A 14,113-nucleotide genomic window follows, 5' to 3' on the forward strand; every position below is an offset into this window, starting at 1 on the left:
AGGACACTCTGGGAGAGCAGCTGCTGTGTCTAAGAGAGGGACGGAGCTCACCGTGTGCTCTCACAGGGAGCGGCCATGGCGCTGAGGAAGTACCTGCTGAAGTGCCTGCACCGACTGCAGAAGGGCCCGGGCTACTCCTACAAGGAGCTGCTAGTGTGGTACTGCGACAACACCAACACCCACGGCCCCAAGCGCATCATCCGTGAGGGCCCCAAGAAAAAGGCCATGTGGTTCGTGATCACGCTGCTCTTCGCCGCCCTTGTGTGCTGGCAATGGGGCATCTTCATTCGGACCTATCTGAGCTGGGAGGTCAGCGTTTCCCTCTCCGTGGGCTTCAGGACCATGGACTTCCCCGCTGTCACCATCTGCAACGCCAGCCCCTTCCAGTAGGTGGCCCCAGAAGGGCCGTGGGCTGGGTCCTCCCTCCCTTCTCCCTCTCTCCCTCCTCCTTTCTTTTGTTGTTTTTTTTTTTTATTTGTTTGTTTGTTTTCGGGCCACACCCGTTTGATGCTCAGGGGTTACTCCTGGCTAAGCGCTCAGAACTTGCCCCTGGATTATAGGGATCATATGGGACGCCAGGGGATCAAACCTCAGTCCTTCCTTGACTAGCGCTTGCAAGGCAGACACCTTACCTCTAGCGCCACCTCACCAGCCCCCATTTCCTCCTTTCTTTCCTTCTTCCTACCTCCTTCCTTCCTTTTCTCTTCCTTTCCTTCTTTCCTCCCTTTCTTCCTCTCTCCTTCTTTCCCTTCTTCCTCCCTTTCTTCCTCTCTCCATCTTTCCCTTCTTCCTCCCTTACTTCCTCTCCCTCCCTTCCTCCTTCCTTCCTTCTTCCTTCCTCCTTTCTTTTCTTCCTTCCTTTCTCATTTTATTTCTTCTTCCCATCTTTCCTTCTCCCTTTCTTCCTTTATCTGCCTTCCTTTCTTCATCCCTCCCTCCATTTTCCTTTCTCCCTCCTCCTTTCCTTCATTCATTTCTCCCTCCCTCCTTTCTTCCTTCCTCTTTTCCTTCCTTCCTTTCTTTCTCACTCTCTCTTTTTATGCCTTCCTCCCTCTTTCCCTCTTTCCTTCCTCCATTGATTTCTCTCCTTTCCCTCCCTTCTTCCTTTTCACCCTTCTTCCCCTCCCCTTCCTCTCTCCCTCATTTCTTCCTTCTTCCCTCATTCCATCCTTCCATCCTTCTTCCTTCTTCTCCCTCTTCTCTTCCTTCCCTCTCACTCTTACTCTTCCCTCCTTTCCTCCCTCCTTTTTATCTCCATTTGTTTGCATCCCTTCTTTCCCTTTCTTCTTTCTCTTCCCTCTTTGCAATCATCTGTCACAGTGAGGAAAATTCCCAGTTCAGAAATATCCTGAGCTTCAGCAGCCCTGGTAGACACCTGAGAGTCCTGGCTACAGGCATCTCCAGCCCTGAGTCCCTCCCAGTTTAGGGAGCATCTACCCTGTGCTGTCCACTTTCAGGACTGGGACACTGGCTCAGGGGTAGACAGAGGCTTTGATATGGAGAAACTTGCTTGATCCCTGGCCCCAGAGTCAACCAAGCAATAAAGTCAAATCTCCATCCTACTTGCCAGCTTCAAAGGAAAGACACTCCTCTTGTCCCATCAAAAGGGAATTCATTCTCACAGTGATGACCAGTACAGGACAGTGGTGCCCCGACAAGCCAGACCATGGCGTGTGTCCAGGGAATGACCAGGACTCAAGCCCATGAGACCACACCAACTCAGAGAGGGGGGAAATTTTGCCAGAGATACACACTGGACCCTGGTAAGACTCAAACCCAGACTTGGTCTGACTCTGGAGCCACTCTAGGGAGGGTTAGTCTTAGAAGTAGCCATGAGGGAGCCCCATGTGAGAGCAGAGAAAGACCAGAGCACAAGCACAAGCAAAGTCCCAGGGGTCAGGGCTCGGGACACTCCAGCACTTAAAAGTCAGGTCGCTCTCTCTCTCTCTCTCTCTCTCTCTCTCTCTCTCTCTCTCTCTCTCTCTCTCTCTCTCTCCTCTCCCTGCCCATCTCCCCTACAGCACCCCCTCTTTAACTGGGTGATCCCCACTCCGGGGTGATTGACGTCAAAGTAAAAAAAAGTAAAAAAAAAAAAAAAGTCAGGTCCAGAGCACATTCTTGTTTAAAGGTCCCAAAGTGCATGTGGATTTTGTTGTTTCATTTCCAGTTATCTTTTGAGTAAGAGGAGTTGTCACAGGGGGACCCCTATTTGTCTCTGTGTTGGGGATCCAGCCCAGCACCTTGCACTGCTCAGTCGCCTCTCTGGCACTGGGAAGTCTTTGGAGCTTCTCAAAAGGCCTCAATGATGAATACTGTAACCAGAGCCCCTTTCAGGACACTGTGTATCCTCTTAGTCCTCCTGTGGAGTTACATGCTCTCATTAACCCCTGTGGCTTAAGAAAGCGGGTCTCAAACATACCCAGTGCCCCAAGTTGACAGTCATTTCATCTCTTTTCTGCTGCCCTGTCCTCTGTGTATGACACATGCTCAGTGCTCCCCAAGTACTCAAGGATGAATGAATGGTGAGGGAGGTGGGAAGGTGATGTTCTGTGCCCTGTTTCAGCCTGAGACACATGTGAAGCAGCACTGGGCAGAGCATTCTCTCTCTCTCTCTCTCTCTCTCTCTCTCTCTCTCTCTCTCTCTTCTCTCCTCTACTCTTTCTCTATCTCTCTTTATCTCTGAACACCATGAATTACAAAGACATTCCTGATTGAGTTTCAGGATTGCAACGTTCTAGCCCCCATCCCTTCACCAGTGTCCCTTCCCTCCAACAACATTCCATTTCCCTCCTACCCCCAGCCTGCTTCTGTGGCAAACACTTTTTCCCTTTTAGACAATGTGCTTTGCAAGTCTGGTACTAAAAGGGTGTCTGCGTATCACTTCGCCTCCTTCCAGCACTCAGTTCTCTTCCCCTTCCCAGCACTGTCACAGTGGCCCCTTCCCTAGCCTACCTGATCCCTACCCTGTTGCAAGCTTCCTACTTAGGCATAGTCCTCTGCCCTTGGTCTCTCTTGTCTCTGGACTTTATTTTCCTCCTCCATTGCTTTATTTCCTGGGCAGGGCATCTTGTGAGGACAGAGTGGGGGGCCTGGCCTGAACCTTGCCTGGATCCCCCTGCCCAGGTATTCCAAAGTGAAGCATCTGCTCAAAGACCTGGACGAGTTGATGGAGGCAGCCCTAGAGCGGATCCTGGCCCCCGAAACCAGCCATGCCAACGCCACTTCAGCCCTGAACCTCACCATTTGGAACTACATGCCCCTGGTCCTGATCGATGAGCGGAACCCCCGGCACCCCGTGGTCCTCGAGCTCTTTGGGGACAACCTCAATAGCTCAGTCAACAACAGCTCAGCCCCTGGGAAGTTCTGCAGTGCCCGGGTGTGCAAAGTGGCCATGAGATTGGTAAGTGGGATTACCTGGGTTAAGCATTAGGCCCTCAGTAGAGACCCTGGAAGTTTATCTTTTGTAACTGGAAAAAGCAGGGGACAGGCTGGGAGAGGCCTGCTGTGGACCATTGACTCATTAGGGTGTTGGTGACATATTTTAAGAAATTCCCCTGATTCACAAGGCATTGGGTTCCAGAGGGAAGCGCAGTCTGAGGCCAGGTCTCAAGGCCCGGCATGTCTTACATCTGTATTGGGTGATGGGTGAGGGAGAGGCAGGCTGAGGTGGACATGCCTGTGCCCTGTGGGTGGGGAGACAGTACCCTCAGTCTCACACACACAACACACACACACACACACACACATGCACACGGGCTATGTACCAGCTCCAAAGTCCAAGGAGCTAAGAAGAAAAGAGAGCTTGGTACCTCCTGAGAGAGTGTCTGGAGCTCCTTCATGAGTTGCTTTTCCTCCAGGTGTGTGGTTGACCTGTGTCTTCATATTTGTGATATGAGACCACGTGACTATGGATGTCATAAGACTATCTGTGTGCGCATTTGTATGTACATTCATGTAAACTCTATGTGTGTGCTTTGCTTGTGTAAATGTGCCTGTTCTGTGCTGTGTGCTATCATGTTTCCATGTATAAGCATGCCTGTTTGCACTGTCTATGTTTATCATAAGCGTGCTTGCCAATGTGTATTGTCTCACATGTGTGTGCATGTCTGTGTTTAGCTTCTGTGTGTTCTGTGATTGGACCTGTGTATGGTGTTTGATTGCACCTGTGTTCAGTTTGTCGTTCATGATTGCACATGTATGTTGGATGTGATCGCACCTTTGTATGTGTCTTTGTGTGGTTGTACGCGTGTGTTGTATGTGATTGCACCTGTGTGTGCTGTGTGTGATTGTACCTAGGCTTTGTGTGATTGCATCTGTATGCATGCGTGTTGCATGTGATTATACCTGTGTGCTGTCTGTGATTTCACTGTGTGTATGTGTTGTGTGTGATGGTACCTGTGTGGTATGTTATTGTATCTATGGTGTTGTGTGTGATTGCACCTATGTTTGTTGTATGTGGTAGCACCAGTGTGCATGTGTCGCTTTGTGTCTGTTTCACTGTGTGCACGTGTTACTGTGTTTGCGTGCGTGTGTGCTCTCACCTGTGTGGGGGACTTGGTCCTGGAGAGCATGGATCATGTTTCTAAGACTAGAGTCTTCTGTGGCAGTGGGGAGTGACCCCCCCTGCTCGGCCCCGCACCCACCGGCCCCTCTCGGCCTCTGCAGTGCAGCCGCAATGGCAGTGAATGCACCTTCCGCAACTTCACCAGCGCCACGCAGGCGGTGACCGAGTGGTACGCACTGCAGGCCACTGCCATCTTCGCCCAAGTGGCCCTGCAGGAGCGTGTGCGCATGGGGTACCCAGCCGAGCGCCTCATCCTGTCCTGCCTGTTTGGGGTAGAACCCTGCAACTACCGGTGAGAACCCCCACTTAGCTCCCTGCTCCCACCTGCTGAGGGAGAGTCGGAAGGGATGCCGGGAACCAGGACAGACAAATGAGAAAGTGGTTTGGGGGAACCCCAGGGTTAGGCCTCAACCAGGCGGTCGGGAATACAGTCCACAGCAGACCTGCCTCTTGAGAGGTCAGAGATGGATGGTTGTGGGTGGCTGCACCCCTGGCATCTGGTGCTGCTGATTGTCCTCCTCCCCCTTCTCCCAATCTTCTTCCCCTCCTCCTCCATCTCCCCTTCATTCTTCTCTCCCTCTTCCCCCTCCTCCATCTCCCCCTTTTCCTACCTTTTTCTCCTCCCCCCATATCCTCCACAAGGCTCCAGGGCTCCCTTCCTAGAGCTTTTGTGAAGGGTAAAAGCAAATTCGATCAGGCCAACCTTGGGCCTCTGAGTTTCCCCAAGTCCCTTGATATGAGAGGATGGCAGAGCAGGAATGCCTGTGACCCTAGACATCGCAGACCTGTCAGGTGGGGAAACCAAATCTGCTTCTGAGACTCCAGCTCTATCTCAGTGTTGGGGTCTTGGCGTGGGCAAGGGTCCACCAGCAGGGGGTGAGGGGTGCCTTACTGAGTGGCACAAGCCCTGTGCACTCCTGGTTCCAGGACACTCAGCCGCTCGGGTCACTTGGGTCTCTGCTCCTGAGGCCAGGGCCCGAGTTCAGTTCCCCAAGGCAGGTGGTGAACATGCTGGAGTGATGGACCCCTTGTCCCCCACACATGCACCCCTGCCAGGCTCTTTGCTGGTGTGGGCAGGAACCCAGGTGCCCCCCTTTCAGGCCAGTGGTCAAATAGCACCCCCCCATCATGAGGGGACCAGCTGAAACTGTATCAGCTGTGCAACCTTGAACACCCTCTTGGCTTTGCAGCTCTCTCCACAGCATTCTCACTGCTCAAGGGCTGTTTGTGGGTTCTGGGTGCACCTACCTGCCACCAGCCACCCTCTTAGTCCATGGACACTCCCCTGGATTCAGTCCTTCTCAGGTACCCTACATTCTCCTTTTTTCCTTGCCTGACCCATTTCTTTTTCACCCTAGAGAAAGGGGCTCTGGCATCCCCCAGTTCAGATGCCGAAACCCTAACGGACTTAGACAGGTCATGGCCCATGTCTGAGGTCACACAGCTGTTGCTTTGCCACATCACCTTTCTGCCTCCTCTCAACTTAGCAGCCTCAGCAGGTCTGAGCAAAAGGTGCCACTGCTGCTGGCACCTCTGCCTTGTGCCTGTTTTCCTGCCCATGACCCCTGCCTCAACTTCTTCATCCAAACTTCCGGCCACATGATTCTCTGCCATCCTGTTGACTGGGCTTCCCAGACAGGGTGGTATTGGGAACATGAGCCCCATATTTGGACCCTGCATTCCCCACTGCCTCCCCTCAGCCCAGGCCTGGGATCTGGCTGCCAGTACAGTGTGTGTGTGGGTTTGCTACTTGACCTCTCTATGCTTCATCCAGAGGAAGTGGATGGTGAAATGACCTCAGAGAACTCATTCCAGGCAGAACCTCCTGGCTCATGCAAAGAGCGTTAGCAATGTCCCTAGCACATGGCACCTTTTATAAGAATATTCAGGGTGGGTGGAATGATAGGATAGTTGACAGGGCATTTGCCTTGCACAGAGCTGACCTCGGTTCGATCCCCAGCACCCCATAGGCTACACTGAGTCCACCAAGAGTGCTCCCTGAGCACAGAGTCAGGGGTCAGCCTGAACACTGCTGGGTGTGGCCTGAAAGAAAAAGTACAGAAAGGGAAGGGGCTGCATCCAGCCTGTAAGAACCATGACCTGGACTCTGTAGGATTGTTACTGATTTTCTCTGGAATTTTCTTTTTGTTATTGGCATTTTGGGACTATGCCTGGCTGTACTTTGGATTACTCTTGGTTCTGCACTCAGGAATCATGCCTGTAAGCTCAGGGAGCCATATGGAATGCCAGGGATCAAACCCGGGTTGGCCACATGCAAAGCAAACACTTTACCTTCTATGTTATTGCTCTGGCCCGTGTCTGGAATTTTCTTACAAAATCTTCCCGGTTTGTTCAGTGGTTACCTCAGGGGTCTCCTGCATACCCCTGAATATCCCCCCATTTATTTGGTTTATATATAGTAAACACTATTCTTTTTTGTTTTTTTGGTTTTTTTTGGGGGGGGAGGGCCACACCTAGTGATACTCAGGGGTTAGTCTTGGCTATGCACTCAGAAATTGCCCCTGGCTCAGGGGACCATATGTTATGCTGAGGATCAAATCAAGATCTGTTCTGCATTGGCTGTGTGCAAGGCAAACACCCTACTGCTATGCTATTGCTTTGGTCCCAACACTTTATTTTCTTACCATCCTGAGGAGCCCCAGTTTCTGTCCCCAGAGAGGGCTTTCCTCTGGGGGGGGGGTGGTCACTACTCCAGGGCACCTGCCGCACCCCTATAATCAGCCCACTTCCTGCCGAGAACATGCATTTCCGGCTCATTCCTGGGGCCTTTCCAGCCCTAGTGGCTCTTGGCTCCTGGAGGGAGCAGTAGCCTCTAGAGTGGGGAGTGGGGTGGGGTGGGGCTCCAGACATGCCCCTGCTTTGTCTTCACTTTCAGACCCTGCCAGCCCTTTGATAGTTCTGCAATCCGAGCACCTGCAATACAAGGTGCAGGAGCAGCCCCTCAGCCTGTACCTCATCTCCTGTCCCCCCCCCCAGTCCTCATGTCCACCTCTCAAGTCTTCATCTCTTCCATCCCCCTCTCCTGTTTCCTGTCCTTCTTTCCTGTAGCCCCTTTTCTGTATCTCCCTTGTCCCTTGTAAGGCTGCTTCTCCTTCAATTTGGGGGCCTCTGCATGACCAGGGTCTCAGCTCCAAACCTCTAAGATCACATCTGCAATCCAAGACCCTGATCATGTGGACAAGATTCTCAAATTAGGCCATGATGTCCCTTATTTGGGGGGTCCTGATTAATCTGCATGCAGTCTTACAAGGAGCCCTGAGGAGCAAATGAAAACATCAGAGGGACGATGATTTCCAGATTCCCAGCCCAGGATGCCCCTCACCCTTTCCCTCGAATCCTGAGACTCATCTCTAATCCTCTCCCCACTCCAGGAACTTCTCGACCATCTTCCACCCTGACTACGGGAACTGCTACATCTTTAACTGGGGCATGATTGAGAAAGCGCTGCCATCCGCCAACCCTGGAGCAGAGTTTGGTGAGTCTGGGCTGGCACAGCCCCCCATGGGGCTGGAGGGGCAAGATAGTTGAGCAGGTAGTTGGGGATGGGGAGTGGTGGTACAATGCCCAGGGAGCAGCCTAGGATGGCTCTGTCACATCCTGCTCTGCCTGATAACCTGGGCAAGGCCAGAGCCTTAGTTTCCTGGTGAGGCCAGGGAGGGGAGAGAGCCCTGAGCCCCCAGAGCATGTGTCCATTACCGTTAGCTCAGGCGTGGCTGAAGTAGCTTCTGGTGAGAATGTGAAACTTTTTTTTTGTCCTCTTGGGTCGCACCGGGCAGTGCTTGGGAACTGTGCAGTGCCAGAGATGAAACCTGGGGGTTTCCCATAAAGTGCTTTATGCTGGGGGAGAAGGTAAGAAAGAGGTGAAGGCACTTGCCTTGCACAAGGCAGGCCCCAGTTCAAACCCCATTGGGGACTTCAATCTCTACCAGGAGTGATCCCTGAGTGCAAAGCCAGGAGTCCGCTCAGAGGACCGCCAGGTGTGGTCCCCACAAACATAAATAAATAAACAAATAAATGAAATAAATGTTTAAATAGATTATAGGGGTGGGAAGTGTCATGGCCAGGGCGGGACCCCTCGAGGCAGCAGCTGTAGTTTTTCTGTAGGTTGGGGAGCAGGGGTTTCCCAGGGTGCCAAGGAAGTGGGTTGCAAGGAAGTAGAGGTACCAGGGAAGTGGGGTTGCTTCACACGGGGAGGGGATTCAGCATCTCGACTGTCCCCACAGGCCTGAAGCTGATCCTGGACATCGGGCAGGAGGACTACGTGCCCTACCTGACGTCCACGGCGGGGGTGCGGCTGCTGCTGCATCAGCAGAGGTCCTACCCCTTCATCAGGGATGAGGGCATCTATGCCATGGCAGGCACCGAGACCTCCATTGGGGTGCTTGTGGTATGGCTCCCGGGGCCCGCCCAGTTCTTCATGTTATCCTGGCTTCCACCTCTCACTCAGGCTTTCGGGGAGGCAGGAAGAGGTGGCGGGGCTCCCCTGAGCCAGCTCTGTGCCGTAGGACAAGCTGGAGCGCATGGGGGTCCCCTACAGCCAGTGCACGGTTAACGGCTCAGATGTGCCTGTGCGCAATCTCTACAATGAATACAACACCAGCTACTCCATCCAGGTGAGCTCCAGTAGGGCCCTCCAAAGCTGTATGACATCCTGGGGCCTGTGGAGAGCATAAGATGGTGTTGGGGTGCAAGATGTGAGCTGAGGGTGGCTCCCAGCCTTGTGGACCGAGGCACATCAGGGGTGGTTCAATGTCAGCACTTCAGGGGGATCCCTCCCGCCCCTCCCTCAGTACTTCCTGCTCCCCAAGTCCTTCCTGTGGGGAGCACAGAGACAGCCCATGTTCCCTACCTTGGATTCCCTCATCCAAGCTGTGTGGCATCCCTGTGTCTGCCGGGGAGGGGAGGAGACAGAGAGCCTGGACATTGCTCTGCCTACCCAGAGTCACCAGAGGGATCAGCATGCCTACCCTGCCTAGCCTGGTTGGGACATGATGTGATGTTCCCCTGCTTATGTCCCCCCTCCCCCAGGCCTGCATCCGCTCATGCTTCCAGGAACACATGATCCAGAACTGCAGTTGTGGCCACTACCTGTACCCACTGCCCCCCGGGGAGAGATACTGCAGCACCCGAGACTTCCCCGACTGGGGTGAGGGGCCCCCACAGTGGCCCTTGCCAGTCCTGGCAGGTGGTGGACAGAGCCCATGATCGGGCACCTGATTCCACGTGCCTCTGAAGGGCTAGTGGTTGCATGTCCAGGAGCTGTGCCCACAGCAGACCATAGCTGTGACATGTAAAATCATGTGTTCATACCTGCAGACATGCCCCTGTGCACTCCTGTAGGCATTAGTCACCTGAGCTGTACCCATATGTGTGTGGGGGTCTGGGGCACTGGCATGGGGACAGGAGGAAGGCTCTGGGGCTGGAACTCTAACCCAGAACCACCCCCTCCAGACACTGATGGACACAGAGATCCCCCATGGATACCTTCTGCTCCCTCTGAGACGGGCCCCAGAAATGGGGACAGCAGAGGGAGGAAAGGCTGCGGGGCGGATTTGGACTGCTAGATGGTGAAGAGGTGGGAGGTGGGGTGGGAGGCTGCCCTGGGATAGTGCCAGCCCCTCAGCCTTACCCCCCAACTCTCTATACCCCCAGCCTACTGCTATTCTGCCCTGCGCATGAGTGTGGCCCAGAGGGAGACCTGCATCAACCTGTGCAAGGAGTCCTGCAAGTGAGTGCGAGGTGTTGTGAATGAAGGTGTCATGTGTGTGGGTGCCATATGGGTGTAGGTCATGTGGGTCAGGATGTCATGTGTGTCAGTGTCATGTGCGTGGTGTCATGTGGGGTTTTAGGCGCCATGCAGTGTGGGTCATGCATGCATCTTATGTGTCATTTGTAGTATCATGTGGGGGGCATGTGTGCCTCATTGTATGGAGGTCTTTGTGTTCTGTGGGGTATCATTGTGGGGAGTCATTATGGGGTGTCCATGTATGGGGAGACATTGTGGTGTATCATGTGTGGGGTGTCTTATGCATAGTCATTGTGGGGTGTCGTGTGTGGGGTCATGCATGCCTGGGGTGTCATGGATATAAGGCATCATATGTACGTGAGGCAACATGCATGCTATTGTGTACATGTGTCATTGGACATAGTGGGTGGTGCATGCACATTTATGTGTGTTGGGGTGCATGTGTGAGTGGGTGTTGTGTGTGTGTGTGCTAAGGGCGTCACACGGGCAGCTTTCTTGCCTCCGCAGTGACACGCAATACAAGATGACCATCTCCATGGCGGACTGGCCATCAGAATCCTCTGAGGTGAGCAGCCTATGACTGTGGGGGTCGAACCAGCCCAGGGGAGTGCAGTGACCCTGCAGGGAGAACGTGACCATCCTTTTCCTGCTTGAAGCTTGGCAGAGGCACAGAATCATTTAGAATAAGAACTGTAGAGTAGGAGAGGCCATCTCAGAGGGTGTCCAGGGAGATTTGGCCTAGGCTTGGGGCAAGGGGAGTAACCAGGTCAAGCCCAGCAGCTGGAAGTTGGTCAGGGTCACTGGACCTGCAGCTTAGTTATTGGAGACCCAACTACCTTTCCCCATACCAGGTGCCACCATGCATTCTAGAACCTTCCTCTCTGCCACTAGCCTCCTTCCCTCAGCCTTCCAGCATCTCCACATGTAGCCTTTGGGTGCTGGGATGATGCAGCTGTGGGGGTCCTACTCCACTGGCTTGGGCTGGGCAAAAGGCTGTGAGGTGCACCATTCATTTCTTCTCTCACCTTCTCACTGCCCAGGACTGGATATTCCATGTCTTGTCTCAGGAACGGGACCAAAGTGCCAACATCACCCTGAGCAGGTGAGTCTGGGCAGGGTGGAAAAGACAGATTTGGGGGGCAGGAGTCGGCCCTAAGATGCTCATCACCTTATCCCACTGGTCAATGAGAAGTGAAAGGGAGGCCAGCTAAGGCCTTAGTGCCCTAGCCACAACGGAGAGTCTGAGTCCCCATTTGTCACCTGTTTATCCCCTCATCCTTCCATTATCCTTCCTTCTGTTCCCCCTTATCTTGTCATCCTGTTTGGATGTCTTAGTCGTCCATGATTCATCCTGCTGCCCAACAGTCCACCAATCTATTACTCTCCATCCACCTATTTTCTTCTCTCCTCGCCTCTCTTCCCCTCTTCCCCTCCCCTTCCTTCCACTCTCCTCTGTTTTTCTCTGCTCTCCTCTTCTCCCTCTTCTCTACTCTCACTTCCTAGTCTCTTCTTACTCATCCACCTTTCATCCTCCCATCTAGCTACCATCCATTTGACCTTCCATTTTCCCATCCTCCCACTTTCTTCTCTCCTTTTATGTGTTCATCATATACTCTACCAGTCACCCACCCATCCTTCTATCCACTCTCTGCCCAGTCATCCGCATCATCCATCCTTCCATTCATATACACACAAACACAATCCTCCACCTCTATATCTTTCATCCATGCAACATGAATGTGCATTGAATTCAAGACAGACTCAGATGGAACAGTGTCCAGAGCAATGTAAACAGGGTTGGGGAGAATGGAAATTCTTCAAACAAGCACGCATCTAAAACATGTTAGCAAAAATGCTTAGCTGAGAGTCGAGACTTTCTGAGTACCATAGCGACAAAGGGTGCCAGACACCCTCTGCCCTGTCCCAGGTCTCCTGCTGTGGACAAGAATGAGATGCAGGAACGTGAGCATGTGTGGAGTGTGCATTCATGTGCTCATCAGTGAGCATGAGTATCCATGGATACTCATGGATATCCACGGAGCATGCGTCCATGTGCTCATATGTGACATGTGTTCACGTGTGTCTGTGTGGAATGTGTCCATGTGTTTCCATGTGGAGCATATGTCCCTGTGTGTGCTCATTTGGAGTGTGTATATGTGCATTGCTGTGGGAGCCCACCCCTGTGCTGTTCCTGCAGGAAGGGAATCGTCAAGCTTAACATCTACTTCCAAGAGTTCAACTACCGAACTATCGAGGAGTCTGCAGCCAATAACGTGAGTGGGGCAGTAGAGGGAGGCGATTCCTCAGGGGGTTGTGAGGGTCCTTGCAGGGCTCAGGGAGGTGCTCACCGCCCACTCTGTGCAGATCGTCTGGCTGCTCTCCAATCTGGGAGGCCAGTTTGGCTTCTGGATGGGGGGCTCAGTGCTGTGCCTGATCGAGTTCGGGGAGATCATCATCGACTTTCTGTGGATCACAATCATCAAGCTGGTGGCCTGTGCCCGGGGCCTGCGGCAGAGGCGCACCCAGGCCCGCTACGCTGGCCCGCCGCCCACTGTGGCCGAGCTGGTGGAGGCCCACACCAACTTTGGCTTCCAGCCGGACCCCAGCATCTACCCCGATGAGCAGCCCCCACCCATCCCGGGCACCCCGCCCCCCAACTATGACTCCCTGAGGCTGCAGCCCCTAGATGTCATCGAGTCTGATGGGGAGGGCGAGGCTGTCTAGAGACCTCCAACCTGTCTGTGCAGCCCAAAGACTTGGACAAGACACCAGGTCCTATACCAGGCTCCTCATTTGCCCAAGGAACAGGGTCCCCCCCAGGGTTTCTTTGCCAAGAGGGAGCCAACGCTGGAGGGTCACAGCACCCACAGGGAGCTGAGGTTCTACCGTTTTCCTGATCTGGAGGTGCCAGAGCCCCTCCGGACACTTCCCTGTAGGCAACAGATCCAGAACTAGGGATCTGGCCCTCGCCCTGTAGAAAGGCAGTGTGATAGAAGACAGAGAGAGCATCAGGGGGTGGGGAGGTGCCTGGTGACAGTGTCCTGTGCTAGAGAATAAAAGTAGGAAACACAGAGTGATGCTGTTTCATGCGTCCTGGGGGCAGTGCCTACTCAAACCTCCTTCTAGTAAGGACCATTCTAGAATGGCCTCATTCTTGCTTCTCAGGGCCAGGGACTGTGGCAAAACCCTGCTTTTCCACTTACACTTGATGGGAACCCTGGGCTCTGGGCATCCTTGAGTGGCCATGGCCTGGTAGGAACCCCTGACCCTGAGCCCTCTTAATGACCACCAGTGTTAAAGCAGTTTCCTTAGAATAGGGGAAAGGGGATATGGCCCAGACCCCAAGGACTGCACACTGCAGTCTCACCCCAGAGGTCCCTCCCTCCCTACTGTGACTCCCACTTTGACACAGAGTCCTAGTAGTTGCCCCCTTTCCCCGGGTGGAGCCTTTGTTACATTCAGCACTGGCCACAATGCATGGAGCACTCCTCGCAGGCCAACGCAAGGCCACAGGCTTGGTTGATCTTGCTTTGTTCTCGCCACCAGTGAAAAATGTCATCATCCCAAAGATGGTGAGATGCAGGGGTCACACTCATGACTGGCAACAAAGCTGAATATCCAGCCTTGTCCTCTTGGTGCTGGTTATGACACCACCTGTTCCTGAGCAAAGCCTGAACTTTCAGATTCATCATTCAAGCTGTAGGGCAACAGAACTGAGGATTACCCAGTGACTCCTGCGGGCCAATGGTGCTGTTATTCAGGACAGACTGATCCATGGTTTG

The 14,113-nt window shown here is 53.4% G+C and overlaps 1 protein-coding gene across 1 annotated transcript; it reads left to right on the plus strand.

Annotated features, from left to right (window-relative positions):
• The first annotated feature begins 69 nt into the window (after positions 1–69).
• Positions 70–13,055, plus strand: SCNN1B (sodium channel epithelial 1 subunit beta). The gene is made up of 12 exons (XM_049789534.1): positions 70–386; positions 3,124–3,400; positions 4,666–4,856; positions 7,957–8,060; positions 8,809–8,972; positions 9,091–9,198; positions 9,614–9,731; positions 10,238–10,313; positions 10,839–10,896; positions 11,372–11,433; positions 12,529–12,604; positions 12,696–13,055. Exons 1-12 carry the CDS (start codon positions 76–78, stop codon positions 13,053–13,055), a joined length of 1,905 nt encoding a protein of 634 aa, XP_049645491.1. The 5' UTR covers positions 70–75.
• Positions 13,056–14,113: the final 1,058 nt, after the last annotated feature.

This window comes from Suncus etruscus, chromosome 15 (genome assembly GCF_024139225.1).
Source record: "Suncus etruscus isolate mSunEtr1 chromosome 15, mSunEtr1.pri.cur, whole genome shotgun sequence".
Taxonomy (NCBI): domain Eukaryota; kingdom Metazoa; phylum Chordata; class Mammalia; order Eulipotyphla; family Soricidae; genus Suncus; species Suncus etruscus.